Source organism: Nycticebus coucang, chromosome 1, assembly GCF_027406575.1.
Source record: "Nycticebus coucang isolate mNycCou1 chromosome 1, mNycCou1.pri, whole genome shotgun sequence".
Classification (NCBI taxonomy): domain Eukaryota; kingdom Metazoa; phylum Chordata; class Mammalia; order Primates; family Lorisidae; genus Nycticebus; species Nycticebus coucang.
The window spans coordinates 16,291,140-16,311,480 of record NC_069780.1 but is presented as its reverse complement, the minus strand read 5'-3'; the positions used below and the strand labels follow the sequence as shown (position 1 = coordinate 16,311,480).

The following is a 20,341-nucleotide window of genomic DNA, read 5'->3' as shown; positions in this document are numbered from 1 at the left end:
AGAATTTTAAAGTTTTCACAATACAGGACTTGTACATTTTTGTTTGAATTTATGCCTACAACTTTTATTTGTTAACTACTTTGAATAAAATTTTATTTAATAATATTTTATAACTGTTAAGCAAAGCCTGTCATGAAACGAATTATATCCCCCTAAAATTAGTTTTAAAATTTATTATTATTTTCTTCATAGGCGTTAATAGGTTAAAGCCCTAAGTCTCCATGTATTTGAAAACAGAGCTTTTAAGAAGATAATCAAGGTTCAATAAGGTCACAAAAATGGGGCCTCTATCTAATGTCCTTATAGATAGTAAGAAGAGGAAGAGACACCAGAAAGGTGCCCACAGAGAGGAGAGGACATGTGAAAACACAGCAAGAAGACAGTTATCTACAGGACAAGGAGAGTGGCCTCCCCAGAAACAAACCTTGCTGGCACTTTGACCTTGGACTTTTTGCCTCTGGCACTGTGAGAAAATAAATGTTGCTGTTTAAGACATACAGTCTATGGCATTTTGTTAGAGCAACTTGAGCAGAATAAGGCAGAATGCAAACTCAAATGCCTACAGGGACCAAACAGATAATATGAACCTTTAAAATGCGGATGGGGTGAGGTGGGAACAGGAAACGGCAGAGTCTCTGGAGAAGTGGTCATAGTACACAAGCCACCTAAATTTTTTTTTTAATTTATTTATTTTTATTGTTAAATCATAGCTGTGTACATTAGTGCAATAAAGGGGTACTATGTGCGGGTTTCATATACAATCTGAAATATTCTCATCAAACTGTTCAACGTAGCCTTCATGGCATTTTCTTAGTTACTGTATGTAGGCACTTGTATTATGCATTTAGTAAGTTTCGCCTGTACCCATTCTAAGATGCACCGTAGATGCAGCCACCTAAATTTTATAAAATTAATTGAGAACAAAGAAATACAAGCCCTTTTTTCCACTGTGGTTTATAATAAATAAGAAACTTAAAATTCATCAATAGATGGCCAATTTAATAAATCCTAATATAACCATGCAATAAACAACAGGAAGGCATTAGAAAGTATAAATTAAATTTATATGTACTCATGTAGAAAGAAGGTAATCACCAATTACATGAAAAGAAAATTTGGAACCATATGATCAAATTTATATTAAAAAATACATATGTATACAATTATCTATGTTTTTATATGCATAATGGATAGGTAGAAACCAACATTGTTTTTAAATTTTGGATTAATATAAGGGTGCACATGATTAAGTTACATCGTTTGCATTTGTTAGGACAAGTCCAAGTTGTATCTGAGTCCTTCACCCAGGAGGTGTACCAAATACCCCTACCTTGTACCTGTTAGGGTGGAAATTTACTAAGCCCCTTCCCTCCCTTCTCTTCTAGAAACCAAAGTTTTAATAGAAGCTACCTAAAATGAATATAGGAATGTGTTTTAAAAAGGGACTTACATTTTTAAATAATTCTATGTGATGTGTGTTTTTACAATGAGGATTTAACATAATTTGTTTTTTTTATTTTTGAGACAGAGTCTTACTTTGGCACCCTTGGTAGAGTTCCATGGTGTCACAGCTCATAGCAACCTCAAACTCTTGGGCTTAAGCGATTCTTTTGTCTCAGCCTCCCAAGTAGCTGGGACAATAGATGCCCCCCACAACGCCCAGCTATTTTTTTGTTATTAGTTGTCACTGTTGTTTAGCAAGCCCAGGCCGGATTCAAACTCGCCAGCCCCTGAGTATGTGGCTGGCACCTTAATCACAGAACTACGGGCACCCAGCTGATTTGACATAATATTATTATAGCCTAGCATAAATGAGAATCTATATTATAGAAAAACTATCTGATGTGATATATTTGAAATGGCTGTTAAAGATTTTTATTTATTTATTTTTTAGTTAAGAGATTTCTGAACATACATTTTAAGGTGCATTTTTAATGTTATTATCAATAAAAATACAACAAAGTCATCAGTACAAAATGTTCAGAGAGCTTTATTAAGAGCCCGTTATTTTAATAATTATTAATGTTCTGATAGTATGAAAGAATATCTTAAGTAAAACCATTAGATAATGCCATATTTTGAGATACCCAATATTTGTATAATCATTTTCATAGATTAAGAAATACATATTCAGGCTCGGCGCCCAGAGCACAGTGGTATGGCACCAGCCACATACACGGAGGCTGGCAGGTTCGAAACTGGCCCAGGCCTGCTAAACAACAATGACAACTGCAACAAAAAATATAGCTGGGCGTTGTGGCGGGTGCCTGTAGTCCCAGCTACTTGGGAGGCTGAGGCAAGAGAATCACTTAAGCCCAAGAGTTTGAGGTTGCTGTAAGCTGTGATGCCATGGCACTCTACCAAGGGCAACAAAGTGAAACTCTGTCTCAAAAAAAAAAAAAAAAAAAAAAAAAAGAAATACATATTCATCAGCCATAAGCTTTCTTGTATATATACATGTTATTTGTAAATGGTTAATGAACATAATCATGTCTACATGAGATTGTATGTGCATGCATGATAACTACTGTCAGAACCCAATCCAGTGTAGTTTTGACAATTTTGAAAACGTGATATAGAAAGAATAAGGATAAAGAGGGTGATTATTCTAGAGTATAAGCAAGATTAGTTGTAGAAATAGGATGATGCTGAGTTTGAGGAACTGGAAATATAATTTATCTACTATTTCATATTTTTTTCTTTGTTCAGTGTCCCAGAAGATCCAAAGTTTTAAGATTTTATTTTAATTTATTTATTTGTGAAACAGAGTCTCACTTGTTGCCTTTGGTAGAGTGCATGGCATCATAGCTCACAGAAACCTTAAACTCTTGGGCTTAAGGGATTCTCTTGCTTCAGCCTCCCAATTAGCTGGGACTATAGGTGCCCGCAACAACGTCTGGCTATTTTTAGAGATGAGGTCTTGCTCTGGTTCAGGCTGGTCTCGAACCTGTGACCTCAGGTTCTTCACAAGTGCTGGGATTATAGGTGTGAGCCACTGCACCTGGTCCCCCAAATTTTAAGATTTTATTTTATTTTTTTATTGTTGGGGATTCACTGAGGGTACAAGAAACCAGGTTATGCTGATTACATTTGTTAGGTAAAGTCCCTCTTATACTTGTGTCTTGACCCCAAAAGATGTGTCACACATCGAGACCTTCACTCCAATTTATAGTCCTTTTTATATATGCAAACCGTTTGTCAGTTACATAAATTTCTAATACGTACTTTGTGAGGCGCCTTTATTCTTTAAATTGTGTCTTTTGGTGAATAGAGTTTTTTATTTTAGTGCATTTTATCTTAAGAATCCTTGATGCATTTTTCCCCTCCTGTTTAAGAAATATATTCTTCTTCAAAGTCGTAAATATTCTTACATCAATAAAGTCAAGAATATTTTTTGCCTTTCACATTTGGAGCTATATTCTTGGAATTGATTTTTGTGTATGTAGTGTAAGATAAGAGTTGTTTATTTTTTTATCCATATGGATAGACAATCAACTCACTATCGGTTGTGAATAATGTCACGCTTTCCCCGCTACTCTGCACTGCCATCTTTGTCACAATCACAAATTCACAAATCCTCTCTGCGTGGATTCTGTTCCACTGGTCTGTTTGTTTATCCTTGCACAAACACCACTCTCTTAGTTTTTGTGGTCTTATAACACATCTGACATTTGGGGAAAAAAAATTTCCTCTGTGTTTGTCAAGTGTCTTTGCTATCCTTGGCCTTCGCTTTTCCATACATATGCAGAATATTCTTCCATTTATTTAGCTTATTCAATTTATCTTGATGATTTACATTTCTTTCTGTGAAAGGCTTGCAAAGAGATTAGTTTTCCTCTAATAATTTTTCATTAGAATAATTTCTAGGTATCAAATTTTAAGATTTTAAACAAGAATTTGAAAAGTTTAGCATTACATTTTTGAAAAATAATTATTTATTTAATTTTTCTTTCTTTTTTTAATTTGAGGGAATTTGAGTTATTATTCTTTCATTGGGAAAGGCTGACACTTTAATATAAGAAATAAAATTAATCTCAATTTTCTCCCTAAATGTAATTTTTTAGTAAAATGTACAATAATCCCATCACCTTCTCGATTAAGATATACAATTCTAACAAGTTATAGTAGTCTATGCTGTTTATCTAGAAATTATTCTTTCTTTTTTATTTTCTTATTTTTTATTAAATCATAACTATGTACATTAATGCATTTATGGGGTACAATGTGCTGATTTTATATACAATTTGGAATGCTTACATCAAACTGGTTAACATAGCCTTCACCTCTCACCACTTACTTATTTGTTGTATTAAGACATTTATACTCTACTCTTAATAGTTTTGACATGTACCCTTGTATTGTGCACAATAGGTGAGGTCCCACCAATTTTTCTCCCTCCTCCCAACCTCCCCTGTCCCCTTTGAAATTATTCTTACTTTAGAAAAATCCTCAGGTAAAGGTGAACCATCACAGTCCGTATCTTCTGCTCTCTCTTCTGTTAACTTCCCATTTGTCTTTAATGTATCTGGGAGAGAAATAAATAGGCCAAGAGGAATTAATAAAATTGCTTTTCTACTAAAGAAGTAGAAAACTTTTCATTTGCCTTCAAATGAAGGTAGTCTATGGACCAATATCCATGAATACTTTCAATGTTCTAACTAAAACAGTTAGGATAAATGACACTGTACATGCAGTATAAAAGTTATGGTTCAGCTTAACTACTAAAATGACAATCCCTTAAGAATGGCTTATTATCAACTGGTAAAAATGGCTGGACTATCACTTCTAAAAGTAAAAGCCGTGATGTCAATAATACATTCTAAAATCTCACTAATAATGTAACCCACCCACAAATATGGAAGAGAAAAATAGGAGATAACAAATCTTAATTTATTTCTGAAATACTACCCACTAATGAAGATAGGGGAAGATACCAATCCATTGCATATTTATAGAAATAATGTTTCTAGAGATGGCCTTGGACTCCTTAGGGGGCCAATTTATTTATCTGTTTCATCTACCTGAAACACAGGTATCTCCTCCTGCATTATTTTGGTTTAGAAGATTCTGGGCTTCCTCATCCACAACATCCAGCAGAGACTGGATGACTTCAGCTTCTTGAGGGTCTGCATAAATGTCATCTTCCTGTACATATGATTCTTGAAAAGCAATAATTCACACGAGGTTTTACTTTATAAATAGTGGCATAAGAAAGTGACACAATTTGCTAGGTCTTTTCGAATTTTAAGTGATAGACACTCCAATTACCATGCTTTGATTAATTTACCTTGTATGCCTGTATCAAGACATCACACATACCTTATAAAGATCTACAACTATGACCTACCCATAATAATTTAAAAAATGTAAAAAAAGAATGCAAAACTTAAAAAAAATTTTAAGTATTCACTCTGAAAAGTAGCTATGACTGGAAAAGTAGTTTATGCTAATGCGATCATTTTTAGTTCTAGAACTACTCTGGTTGCTATGACCAAAGATCACGCAAATGCAACTTACAAAGTTGATGATATTCCTTTTCATGAGAACTTAATAATTTCATGTTTGTTTTCTTAAGTAAATCTCAAAGTATCCATGAAAGAAACACAAAAGTTATGTTACAAGGATTAAGAATATAAATCAGACAAATCATCTTCAAGGTATATTTTTCTAAATTATTTGGTAGCTTATAACATGCTACTCCACAAAATATAAGAAACACTATTAAATTAAACAGTTCTTTTTTCAATCACTTACAAATTGTTTTAAAGGCCCGGAGTGGTGGCTCACGCCTGTAATCCTAGCACTCTGGGAGGCCGAGGTGTGTGGATTGCCTGATCTCATGAGTTGAAGGCCAGACTGAGTCAGAGCAAGATCCCATCTCTAAAAATACCTGGGCATTGTGGTAGGTACCTGAAGTCCCAGCTACTTGGGAGGCTGAGGCAAGACAATTACTTGGGCCCGAGAGTTTGAGGTTGCTGTGAGCTATAGCACTCTACTGAGGGTGACAATGTGAGACTCTGTCTCACAAAAACAAAAAAAGTTTTAGTCTCAGAGATGAGAATGAATGCTGGACCTTTGTGCATTGTTCTTTTGCTTCTTTGAGTTAATAATCTTTCCCTTTAAAGCTTTAGTAACATGTAAGGCAAATGAGTGAGGATACCTACTATATCTTTATTACCTGAATTAGTAGGGCATTTAGAGTTATTAGATGACCGATTTGGAAAACTACCTTTGGACAGAGTCAGATTTGCTGATCCCTTCATTTGATAAGCAGAACGTTTTCCTTCAGGGTACAAAACTTCAATGATTTCTTCCCCATTAACCTAAAGTATAAAACCAAAGCAAATCATTAGATTACTATTTAATTAAAGTCTAGGATTAGGGAGGGACTGCACATCGCCCCTCTCCTTTTATTCCTTATACAAGATCAATTTTATTAATACATCTCCCCACCTTTAGATCAATGTTTTTCTAGCAAATATCAGTACAATGAAATGTATATAGGGGTGGAGATTTGCATCAACAAAAATGTCCTGAAACACTAGGCAAAACAATATTAAAATCAGTATTTTCAAAGAATTTTCACAAAGCTTACTAAAATAAATTTTGAGTTGCCAAAAGAGAATTCTATTATGTAACATTTCTTAAACTTATTTGACTGCAGAAAGCTCTTTTTGAGTCATATTTTATAAGACCTGTCTTCCATATACTTAAAAAAAAGTTTAATAGAACATAAAAGTTGATGTGTCTGGGCACAGTGGCTCATGCCTATAATCCTAGAACTCTGGGAGGCCAAAATTGGGGGATTGCTTGAGCTCAGGAGTTAGAGACCAGCCTGAGCAAGAGCAAGACTCCATCTTTAAAAATAGCCAGTTGTTATGGTGGGTGCCTATAGTCTCAGCTAATTGGGAGGCTGAGGCAAGAGGATCACTTGAGCCTAAGAGTTTGAGGTTGCTGTGAGCTATGATGTCATAGCACTCTACCGAGGGTGACAAAGCGACACTCTGTCTTAAAATAAATAAATAAAAAAAGAATAAAAAAAACTTTAGAAGTTGAAAGGGGAAAAATCATTTTTAAAGTATTTATCTTCCAAATGAATTTCTATGTAAACACAAAGAGAACAATTTAAAATTTAAATATAAAATTGTGTTTACAATAAATGTAATTTTATAAGACTTTTAAAGACAATTGTTAAAATATGTACAAAAATAAAACTGACGCTGCTATCAAAAAAAGTATTTATGGGACTGTTAAATGGACATAGACTCCAATCAGGCAACCTGACCATCTGCTAGGTATATAGATTTTCAAATCTATTTTAAGGCCTATGTTAGCCTAGGAAAAATAACAGACTCATAATTATAAAATAATTATTGAATAGAATGTAATTTTCTAAACAATGGTAAATTGTGAAGCATTTCATAGAATATAGCCTATTTAAAAAAAACTTGGAAAAATGCCAAGTTAAGATATTAGAATAAATTAATTTTATACAAATAAAAGGTTGTGGTTTGCCCTGAAGATTTTTATTCCTTTTATTAAGATAAAAAGGACACTGGGCGGCACCTGTGGCTCAACGGAGTAGGGCACCGGCCCTACATGCTGGAGGTGGCAGGTTCAAACCCAGCCCTGGCCAAAAAATACTGCAAAAAAAAAGAAAAGAAAGATAAAAAGGACACATGGGAGATGTAAAAGAAATGTATAAGCTTCACTGGATTGTGAAATTCCATTCTTATTGAGATAGTCATAGACATTAATATTCAAGGACAGAACATTATCTAATAGACTTCCTTTAATATTTTAATTTCAACAACAAAATGTTGGCAGCCATAAACAGCGAAAGTCCTGGTTTCTAGGGTTTTATGTTAACTTAATGGAAACACTATTCTTTTTTTTTTTCAACAAGTACAGATATTTTAAAATACAATAAATGCTATATGACATGAATAACACTAGAAATACATGAAAACTCAGTTGCTGACTTTGCTGGTAAGCCTCCAGGAGGGAGGAAGGAAGACTGGCCCACCTGGAATATTCCCCGGTGCTGGATGAGGACTGAACCAGCTTTCCACAGAGGCTCCCGTCCAGAAGGAGAGTTAAAGGATAAAAATTTAGCAAGTAACCTGGTGGATTAGAGCTGCACCAAGAGAGAAGGTTGAAGAACGCACATCAACCCCCCTGAGGCAAGCTGCGACCCCAAGGATACAAACAAAAGGTACAAAATCCATCATCAAGCAGACGGAGTCCCCTCCCCCATGAGAATGGCTTGGAGTGCCCCACAAACAAACAAGCAGAGTTCAAAGGTCCTCCCACTACACTCCACGGGAGAGACCCTCTAAAAACTGGACCTACCTCCCCTACTAGGGTGCCATGGTGTTCTACCGCCAGGCATAAAATTGTATAAAACTGTATATATTCTCTACCTGCAACTCTGAGCTCCCAACATTCCCCTCCACTCTCACTCTGAGGTCTGGAGGCCTGTCCCCCAGGAGTCCAGATTCTTGGGTGATTTCTCGAGGGGTGTGGACAGGGCCTAAACTGCAGCTGGTCAGTGCTGACTCTGCAGCAAGGGAGTGAGTAGAGGACAGTTGGCTGAGAGAGAACCACACGGGAGTGGCAGTGCCCCAAGGTGCAGAGCAGCAGCCGTCATTTGGCAACAATAGGGCTCACTCCTGGATATCCCGAAGCCACGCCCCCTGTCTCCCTGGGCAACCAGAGGAGGCCGGGCATCTACTCAGGTGGCAACCACGACGGAACAGATCTGGGACAGAAATGCAGGCCTCAGTGAGTAACGGGTTTGCCTGAGGTGGTACCGGTCTGGGTGGAGCGTGGGGACTAGAAACGCACGCGCAGAGGTGGGAAGTTCCCAGGGCGGGGCTGACCCAGAGGACCACTTTACTGAGTCTAAGATGCACCTGGCCCTCAGGGGATCGTCAGCCTATAGACAAAGGAAGACAGGAGGCTAGAACTGACAGGTAACCGAATATAAACCTGCAGGAGCAAAGACAGGGCCTGAGGCACAGGCTCTGGGAACTCAAAACAGCTTCTCTTCTGCAGGGGAATTTAGCAGGGACAGAAACAAATTCCCACAAAGTTGTTCTGTTCTGTTCTGTCAGTAACATCAATCAGGGGCAGGGCTTGAACTGAGTGAACACCCCCAGCCTTTATCAAGCACCTGAGGTTGTCAGGCCTCACCACCCCCTGCTGGATAGAGGCAGAGCGCAGAGGCCTCGCTGAGCAGAAATAGATTTCCTTGTGATTCAGGCAGGTGCAAACCCCTGGAGTATCTGTTCACTAGAAGCAACTGGGTCACAGCCCTGCCGGGCTATCAGTGACTGGGTGTGACAGAGGTGCAAGGTGGGGAAGGAGGCATCAACCTTCCCAGACTGATCTATTTGCTGGGTGGGTCCTCCTGACTCCACGAAGCACCGGAGCAAGCCATATCTGGGTAGTTACCAGACCCCTGCGATCCAGTTGCCATAGACCTTTTAAACTCTCCCACCTGAGACAGGTATTGACTGAGACAATTGATTTGGACCTTTTGAACTGAGCCAATCTCCCTATTGGCTGAGGACTATTCAGGTGGTGCCCTGGGAGTGTGGTTGTAGGAAGGGTTCATGTTCCTTTTCCAATTGTTGTCTGTAGGGGGCGGGGTGACTTAATTGCTGGTATTTCTCCACAGCTGAGACTTCAACCCAGAGTTAACTGTTTCACTAGGGTTGAACAGAGACCAGCTGAAAACAAGACAAAACTACTTAGCCCCACCACACCAAACAGGTCCCCAGTTTATCAGGCCATAGCACTGTATGGGTCCTTGACAAAGCTCCATGGGAAAAATCAAATGGTATAAAACAATCATACGGAGGAATCAGCGGAAAAACTCTGGTAACACGAGTAACCAGAATAGATCAACCCCCCCCAAGGAAAGATATGGCAGATGTAACGGAAGATCTCATTCATAAACAGCTGGCCGAGATATCAGAAATGAATTCAGAATTTGGATTGCAAACAAGATTAATAGAATGGAGGAAAATTTGGAATTAGAAATTCGAGGAGCAATTCAAAAGTTGGAATTAGAAATTTGAGGAGAAATTCAAAAGTTGTCTCAAGAATTTAACGAATTTAAAGACAAAACCACCAAAGATTTTGATGCACCAAAGCAAAAATTTGCATCCCTCAAAGATTGGAAAAATACAGTAGAATCCCTCAGTAATAGAGTGGTGCAAGCAGAAGAAAGGCTTTCTGACACTGAAGACAAAGTCTTTGAACGCTCCCAAACTCTCAAAGACGAAGAGAAATGGAGAGCAAAAAAGGATCATTCTCTCAGAGAGCTCTGGGATAATTTGAAGAAGGCTAATATCTGCCTCCTTGGAATCCCTGAAAGTGATGAAGTGGCCTCGCAAGGCACAGAGGCCCTTCTCCATGAAATTATGAAAGAGAATTTTCCAGACATGCCAAGAGATTCTGAAACTTAGCAGACAGTTTCAGAACCCCAGCACGACTCAATACAAATAAGACATCCCCCAGGCATATCATAATTAACTTCACTAAAGTTAATATGAAGGAGAAAATTATGAAAGCAGCCAGATGTAAGAAATCCATTACCTACAAAGAGAAGAGTATTAGAATGACTGCAGATCTCTCTGCTGAAACTTTTCAAGCCAGAAGAGGGTGGTCATCGACTTTTAATCTCCTAAAGCAAAATAACTTTCAAACCCAGATCCTGTATCCAGCTAAACTGAGTTTCATTTATGATGGAGAAATTAAGTACTTTAATGACATTCAAATGTTGAAGAAATTTGCCATAACCAAACCAGCTCTTCAGGATATTCTCAGACCTATCCTCCCTAATGACCAGCCCAATCCTCTACCACAAAAGTAAACTCGCTCAGAAACTTTTGATCAAACTCCAACTTCCACAGTGGCGAAAGGATTAAAAATGTCCACTGACTTTCGAAAAACTCAATACTCAAAATTTTACCAGACTTATCAATATTCTCCATTAATGTGAAAGGCTTAAACTGTCCTCTAAAAAGGCATAGGTTAGCTGACTAGATACAAAAACTCAGGCCAGATATTTGCTGCATACAAGAGTCACATCTCACCTTAAAAGATAAATATAGATTCAGGGTGAAAGGATGGTCATCCACATTTCAGGCAAATGGTAATCAGAAAAAAGCAGGTGTTGCAGTTCTATTTGCAAATACAATAGGCTTTAAACCAACAAAAGTAAGGAAGGATAAGAACGGTCACTTCATATTTGTTAAGGGTAATACTCAATATGATGAGATTTCAATTATTAATATCTATCCACCCAACCAGAATGGTTGGTTATAAGAGAAACTCTACCAGAAATGAGCAACTTGATTTCCTCCAGCTCCATAAAAGTTGTTGATTTCAACACTCCTTTGGCAGTGTTGGATCGATATACCAATAAGAAGCTGAACAAAGAAATTTTAGATTTAAACCTAACCATCCAACATTTGGATTTAGCAGACATCTACAGAACATTTCATCCCAACAAAATTGAATACACATACTTCTCATCAGCCCATGGAACAAACTCCAAAATTGATCACATCTTAGGTCACAAGTCTAACCTCAGTAAATGTAAAAGAATAGAAATTATTCCTTGCATCTTCTTGGACCACCATGCAATAAAAGTTGAACTCAGTAACAACAGGATTCTGCATACTCATACAAAAAACATGGAAGTTAAATAACGTTATGCTGAATGATAACTGGGTCAGAGATGAGATTAAGAAGGAAATTGCCAAATTTTTTGAACACAAAAGGACAACGAAGACACGAATTATCAGAACCTCTGGGATACCTCAAAGGCAGTCCTAAGAGGGAAATTTATAACACTGCAAGCCTTCCTCAAGAGAATGGAAAGAGAGGAAGTTAACAATTTAATGGGACATCTCAAGCAAATGGAAAAGGAAGAATATTCCAACCCCAAACCCAGAAGAAAAGAAATAAGCAAAATTAGAGCAGAATGAAATTAAATTGAAAACAAAATGATTATACAACAGATCAATAAATCAAAAAGTTGTTTTTTTTAAAAGGTCAAAAAAATACATAAACCTTTGGCTAAACTAACCTGGAAAAAGAGAGTAAAATCTCCAATCTCATCCATCAGAAATGACAAAGACGAAACAACAACAGACTCCTCAGAAATTCAAAAAATCCTTAATGAATATTACAAGAAACTTTATTCTCAGAAATATGAAAATCTGAAGGAAATTGACCAATATTTGGAAGCACTACACCTTCAAGACTTAGCCAGAACCAAGTGGAATTGTTGAACAGGCCCATACCAAGTTCTGAAATAGCATGAACCATACAAAATCTCCCTAAGAAGAAAAGCCCAGGACCAGATGGCTTCATGTCAGAATTCTACCAAACCTTTAAAGAGGAATTAGTACCTATATTACTCAACCTGTTCCAAAAGGTAGAAAAAGAAGGAAGACTACCCAACACGTTCTATGAAGCAAACATCACCCTGATCCCCAAACCAGGAAAAGACCCAACAAGAAAAGAAAATTATAGACTAATATCACTAATGAATATAGATGCAAAAATATTCAACAAGATCCTAACAAACAGAATCCAGCAACACAGCAAAAAAATTATACATCATGACAAGTCGGTTTTATCCCAGGGTCTCAAGGCTGGTTCAATATAAATAAATCTATAAGTATAATTCAGCACATGAACAAATTAACAAAGACCATATGATTCTCTCAATTGATGCAGAAAAAGCTTTTGATAATATCCAGCATCCCTTTATGATCAGAACACTTAAGACAATCAGTATAGAAGGGACTTTTCTTAAACTGATAGAGGCCATCTACAGCAAACCCACAGCCAATATCGTATTGAATGGAATTAAATTGAAACCATTTCCACTCAGATCAGGAACCAGACAAGGCTGCCCATTGTCTCTACTGCTCTTTAACATTGTAATGGAAGTTTTAGCAACCGCAATTAGAGAAGAAAAGGCGATCAAGGGTATCCATATAGGGTCAGAAGAGATCAAACTTTTGCTCTTCGCAGATGATATGATTGTATATCTGGAAAACACCAGGAATTCTAGTACAAAACTTTTAGAAGTGATCAAGGAATACAGCAGCGTCTTAGGTTACAAAATCAACATTCATAAATCAGTAGCCTTTATATATACTAACAATAGTCAAGCTGAAAAAATAGTTAAGGACTCTAATCCATTCACAGTAGTACCAAAGAAGATGAAATATTTGGGAGTTTATCTAACAAAGGATGTGAAAGATCTCTATAAAGAGAACTATGAAACTCTAAGAAAAGAAATAGCTGAAAATGCTAACAAATGGAAAAACATACCATGCTCATGGCTGGGAAGAATCAACATTGTTAAAATGTCCATACTACCCAAAGCAATATACAATTTTAATGCAATCCCTATTAAAGCTCCACTGTCATACTTTAAAGATCTTGAAAAAATAATACTTTGTTTTATATGGAATCAGAAAATACCTTGAATAACCAAGACATTACTCATAAATAAAAACAAAGCAGGAGGAATCATGCTACCAGACCTGAAACTATACTATAAATCGATAGTGATCAAAACAGCATGGTACTGGCACAAAAGCAGAGAAGTAGATGTCTGGAACAGAATAGAGAACGAAGAGATGAATCCAGCTACGTACTGTTATTTGATCTTTGACAAGCCAATTAAAAACATTCAGTGGGGAAAAGATTCCCTATTTAACAAATGGTGCTTGGTGAACTGGCTGGCAACCTGTAGAAGACTGAAACTGGACCCACACCCTTCACCATTAACTAAGATAGACTCACTGGATGAAAGATTTAAACTTAAGACATGAAACTATAAAAATACTTGAAGAAAGTGCAGGGAAAACCCTTGAAGAAATCGGTCTGGGCGAGTATTTTATGAGGAGGACCCCCCCAGGCAATTGAAGCAGCTTCAAAAATACACTACTAGGACCTGATCAAACTAAAAAGCTTCTGCATAGCCAAGAACACAGTAAGTAAAGCAAGCAGACAGCCCTCAGAATGGGAGAAGATATTTGCAGGTTATGTCTCTGACAAAGCTTTAATAACCAGAATCCACAGAGAACTCAAACGTATAAGCAAGAAAAGAACAAGTGATCCCATCACAGGCTGGGCAAGGGACTTGAAGAACAACTTCTCTGAAGAAGACTGGTGCACGGCCTACAGACATATGAAAAAATGCTCATCATCTTTGATCATCAGAGAAATGCAAATCAAAAGTACTTTGAGATATCATCTAACTCCAGTAAGATTAGCCCATATCACAAAATCCCAAGACCAGAGATGTTGGCGTGGATGTGGAGAAAAGGGCACACTTCTACATTGCTGGTGGAAAAGGAAATTAATACATACCTTTTGGAAAGATGTTTGGAGAACACTTAGAGATCTAAAAATAGATCTGCCATTCAATCCTATAATTCCTCTACTAGGCATATATCCAGAAAACCAAAAATCATATCATAACAAAGATATTTGTACCAGAATGTTTATTGAAGCCCAATTCATAATTGCTAAGTCATGGAAAAAGCCCAAGTGCCCATCAATCCACGAATGGATTAATAAATTGTGGTATAGGGCGGCGCCTGTGGCTCAGTGAGTAGGGCGCCGGCCCCATATGCCGAGGGTGGCGGGTTCAAACCCAGCCCCGGCCAAACTGCAACAACAAAAAAAAAAATAGCCGGGCGTTGTGGCGGGCGCCTGTGGTCCCCGCTGCTCGGGAGGCTGAGGCAAGAGAATCGCGTAAGCCCAGGAGCTGGAGGTTGCTGTGAGCTGTGTGACGCCACGGCACTCTACCGAGGGCGGTACAGTGAGACTCTGTCTCTACAAAAAAAAAAAAAATAAATAAAAAATTAAAAAAAAAAAATAAATAAATAAATTTAAAAAAAAAAAAATAAATTGTGGTATATGTATACCATGGAATATTATGCAGCCTTAAAGAAAGATGGAGACTTTACCTCTTTCATGTTTACATGGATGGAGCTAGAACACATTCTTCTTAGTAAAGTATCTCAAGAATGGAAGAAAAAGAATCCAATGTACTCAGCCCTACTATGAAACTAATTTATGGCTTTCACATGAAAGCTATAACCCAGTTATAACCTAAGAATAGGGGGAAGGGGGAAAGGGAGGGAATGGAGGGGGGATGTGGCAGAGGGAGGGTGATTGGTGGGATTACACCTGCGGTGCATCTTACAAGGGTATATGTGAAACTTAGTAAATGTAGAATGTAAATGTCTTAACACAATAATGAAGAAAATGCCAGGAAGGCTATGTTAACCAGTGTGATGAAAATGTGTCAAACGGTCTATAAAACCAGTGTATGGTGCCCCATGATCACATTAATGTACACAGCTATGATTTAATAAAAAAAAAAAAAAAGAACTCAGTTGCTTTAGCTACATGACATGGAAGATATTTAAAACAGAGAATAGTGAGTGTTGCTGTAGCTCAATTCTAAAACACACAAATGCCCAGAAATTTTTGTTTTTGTGCTCTAAAAATTTCTGCCTTAAAGTCCTGCTGTTGCAATATTTTTTTAGGACTTGTTAACCAAATCACATGTGTGAGATAACATAGCGAGATGAGAGGCATAGAATTTTGGGCATCTGGTCACTAAGTTATTTTTCTCCTCCTACATTAAAGATGTTGAGATAATGTTTTCAGATTACTAGAAAAGCAATCTCTCAGCCCTGTATTTCACATGGAAAGCCATTCCAGTAACAAGATTCAGAATAGATTGTGTGGGATGTGTGTAGGAAAAAACAATTCCATGAAATGAAGATTCAGCTCTGGTCATTTTATAAATGTATATTATGTGCCATAAAGAAAGTCATGAAAAGGAATGTTAGCCAAATAAGACATATGTAGACTTAAAGGAAGCATAAAGTGAAATTTAATTTTGTATTAAAACAGTTTTGTTAAAACACCCCCAGATTTTTTGTGCTAATCTTAAATGAAGTGAGCTCTCTCATTTTATTATGTGGTGAAGTATTTTCTAAGTCTTTCAAAAGCAAGTAAACCTATCTCTTTTGCCACTTCGGTTCTTACTTATAAATTGCACAGATTTGATATTTGATGGTTACTACTGACAATAAACCAAAGGAGAAATTCCACTCTTAATTATATTCTTATTTTCTTCCTGTAGTGTAAGAGACAATCAAAAAGAAAAAAAAAAACAACCCCAAACTGTACACATTAATCAAAAATTCCAGCACTAAAGTGATCTGTTTAAGTGGTTATCTTATTTAAGAGTTGAGTGCGTGCCATATGATGTAGTCAAGGGCTCTGTGTTGGGTGATTTACTTAGCAAATCCTGTTAGTTCACTAAAATATATCCTTATTATCAATGCATATATCCAAAAAAGACAAATATTTAAATATGAAATCAGTTTGGTTCAAAACACAAACATGCTGATTATTTAGATAAGGAGGGATGACACAAAAGAAAGAAGGTGGACTTTTCCTTACCTTGGAGAATGAATTATTAGAAGTGAGGGCAGGCTGGCCACAAGGCTCAAAATCTACACTGTGATGACCTAAAAGGATAACAGCACGTAAGGGAAGTAGGCGAATGAGCCAGGCAAAACCACAACAGAGACTCCCAAATTATTAAAGGAAACCCACATTTCTGGGGATGTTGTTATTTTCATTAGTACACTAAAAGACATCCTATCACAGAGTGACTTAAAATCAAATGTTAAAGAAGGGTTTATCCCAAGGAAAAAGCCAATTTCTTAAAAGACAATTATTTATATAAAAAGGTCAGTTTGGAATGAGACATTGAATATAAATTATCCCAGCTGAATGAGCGTGATATGACAGGTGCTAAGCTATATTCACTTGACTTTTTAAGGGAAGATAGCAAGGCTTTTATCTCATTTTATAAAGACTATCAATGTAACACAGGAAAACAAGGTATGGATACAACTGAAAAGGACTTTTAATATATTTCTCTCTCTCTCTTTTTTTTTTTTGAGACAGAGTCTCACTTTTTCACCCTTGCTAGAGTGCCCTGGTGTCATAGCTCACAGCAACTTCAAACTCTTGGGCTCAAGCAATTTTCTTGTCTCAGGCTCCTCGGTAGTCAGGACTTAACAGGCGCCCACCACAATGCTTGGCTAGTTTTAGAGTTGGGGTTTTTCTCTTGTTCAGGTGGTCTCCAACCTGTGAGCTCAGGCAATCCACCTGCCTCAGCCTCCCAGAGTGCTAGGATTACAGGTGTGAGCCACCACACCCACCCCTTTTAATGTATTTCCAAACAAAATGATGATTTTAATGCTTAGCTATCAGTACAGCAATTCAATATATAAACTAAACATGAGTAGATGTTTTTCTTACAGTTAAAAAAGTCACATATTTGAACATAATTTTTGATTCATTAAATTGTATTTTCAATAGCGTTAGAAAAATGTGTCACAGTTCATAAAAGTATAAAAGAAAAGAAAGAAATAAACAAATACAGGTAAACATATTTAAAGACTTCTACTTGAGAATAATTTAAAAATGATTCTACCAAGAGGGATGAAGGTTGAGATGGAATTATTATAGATAAATCTCTATAATTTTGTGATTATTACAGAGTCCGAGAACATCTTCAAATATTCCTTGGAAGAGATACATTATGAAACTTCTTAAAAAAGTATTTCAATTATAAACCACTGGTTCAAAAAAATCATATTGGAATCGTATGAAACACAATAGTTTATTTGTGATCTCTCCGTCCTGTTTCCCTTGCTACCTCCTGTCCCTTTATCCCCAGGTAACTATTGATCTGCTTTCTCTCATTATAATTTGCTTTATCTACAATTGTGTATAAATGGAATAATACAATCTGAACTCTTTTTTTTGGTATGGCTTATTTCACTTAGCATATTTATTTGGAGGTTATTTTAAATATTTTGTTACATGTATCCAAAAGTCTATTCCTTTCTGTTACTGAACAGTTTTTCATTGTTTAGATACATTATAACTGGTTTGTCCTTTCAGCAGTTCTGGCACATTTGAGTTGTTTCAAATTTTGATTATTATGAGGATAATTGCTAGAAACATTTCTGTCCAAGTTTTTGTGTACAGCACTTACTGTCCTCTTGAGTAAATGTGTAAGAGTGGAATGACTGAATCATATTGTAGGCATATGTTTAAATTTTTAAGAAACTGCCAAGCTGTTTTTCAAAATGGTTGCACCATTTTGACTTCCTGTCACTGAAAGAGAGTTCCTATTACGGATACTGTGTGAGTGTTAAAACCTAAATGGAAAAACAAAGACCACATGTACTCACTATTAAAATGGACTAATCAATGAACACCCATGTACACATCTGGTGGTAAAACATAATGGAGGGATAAATTCATACTAAATGGGTACAATGCACACTCTTTGGGTGATGGGCACACTTACAAACTGACTCAAACTGTACAAAAGCAACTCAGGTAACCAAAACATTTATACCCCAGTAATAATCTGAAACAAACAAACAAATAGGGACATGTTTAACTTAATATACTAGATGTAAAAATTCTCTAAAAAAAATCACTGTACCCCATAAATCTGTACAATTATGTGTTAACTAAAATACAAACATATAGGGTGGCACCTGTGGCTCAAAGGAGTAGGGCGCTGGCCCAATATGATGTAGGTGGCAGGTTCAAACCCAGCCCCGGCCAAAAAAATAAATAAAAAATAAAATATAAACATATGTAAGAATTTTTACATCTATTATCATAAAATGAATATAGCCTTACCATTGGCTTTGGTTGACTTTGGAGTTGAAATGGTGGACCCCTTTGAACTGGGAATTACTGGATGACCATTTCTGTGTTGTAAAAAAAGAAAAGACAATTACAAATTATTTAAGATATTTGTTTAAATATCCTTTGAACCATCTGATAACTAGCTTCAGAAATTTTATTTTGAATGAGCTTCAGGAAGTCCAGCCACTCCCTGGAGCTACAGACCAGGTGGACAGTCTTCTATGTATTTTCTGGATAAAGAGACTGCTGACTCAAAAAGGGTAAGAATCAGTTCTTTGCATAATCTTTATTTGGGCTTCAGTTCAACACATCACGCTATCTCCCCTTCCATTTAAAACACTGCTAATATTCATGACCTAATAACTTAGTTCATTGTCACTCAGTTGATAGTTCAAGGATAGTTTAACTTAGAAGTCACAGACCGTTGAGTTTTATACATATAAATACCTGGATATGTGTTCTTTTAGATAAAAGTGAAAATCTAAACATTTATATTCAAAGCAGTATAAGAAGAATGATATCACCTCGAGTAGAAAATAGCTAAAAAGACAGCACTTTGGAAATAGAGGATTATAATGTCATCTTGTTGCTGATACTTGAGGAAAAAGGGAGGTTACCTAAGGTGTAAGAAGCAATAGGCCATGGGTTCTAAGCATCCCTGTATGTTCTGCTGGGTAGCCCAATCATACAAGGCCCTGATGTCTTTTTATCTGGGCTATTTATCAAGGTTGTGTTTGCAGTAACCAACCTTGAGGAATGAGGTAACTTCTCTCCCCAAACAAAAACAAGCTTTCTTACAAGCTGCTGTAAAATGGCAGGTTCCCAAGGCTCTTCTTGCAGCAGTTCTCTTCCACAGTACAACCCACCTAGTCTAGGAATACACTAGGCTACATACATCATCCTTGTGGGACTTAGAGGACAAGTGCAACTGACACCAACACCATGCCTGTGCTGCCTGCTGTGCATTAGTAATAAAGTCTTTCACCTCCAATCCAGGAGTTTTACTTCTCTTGCTACCATCCATGAAATAACACGCTAGGAAGGCTATGTTAACCAGTGTGATGAAAGTGTGTCAAACGGTCTGTGAAGCTAGTGAATGATGCCCCATGATCATATCAATGTACACAGCTATGATTTAATAAAAAAAAAAAAAGAAAAAGAAAAAAAATAACACGCTAGTTCTCGACATGCAGATAATTACCACAAACATATGTTCCCTCCACTATTGCTTCAGTTGGACTTTAGTAAGAGAGGGCAGATATATACAATAGTGGCAAGACAGCTAGAAGAAGAATGAAGGGGAAAGTACCTGTAACTGCCATTGCTATATCTTCAGTGATTACACTTGAGATAAAAGCAGAAGAACAAAAGAAAGTGAATTCAGGCATGGAAGAAAGTGACTTCAGTGCTCCACTAATTTTGAGGCAAAATATTCAACTAAATCTACAGTTGGCAGAAATGTTAATTTTCACAAAAATATTTTCAAACTTGTTTAAACACTTCCTCCCCCACTAATTCACACTCAGACCTATGA

General features: G+C 36.8%; 1 protein-coding gene across 4 annotated transcripts in view; it reads right to left on the bottom strand.

The window, feature by feature from the left end:
• Positions 1-20,341, bottom strand: part of PTPN13 (protein tyrosine phosphatase non-receptor type 13) — a 212,669-nt gene that overhangs the window by 36,543 nt on the left and 155,785 nt on the right. For all 4 annotated transcript variants that reach the window (XM_053600624.1, XM_053600841.1, XM_053600700.1 and 1 more), the window contains 5 exons: positions 18,799-18,869; positions 16,525-16,592; positions 6,230-6,323; positions 5,022-5,159; positions 4,437-4,525 (listed from right to left, as the gene is read on the bottom strand). In XM_053600624.1, coding sequence (XP_053456599.1) covers positions 4,437-4,525; positions 5,022-5,159; positions 6,230-6,323; positions 16,525-16,592; positions 18,799-18,869 — 460 coding nt within the window. The remainder of the gene's footprint in view (positions 1-4,436; positions 4,526-5,021; positions 5,160-6,229; positions 6,324-16,524; positions 16,593-18,798; positions 18,870-20,341) is intronic.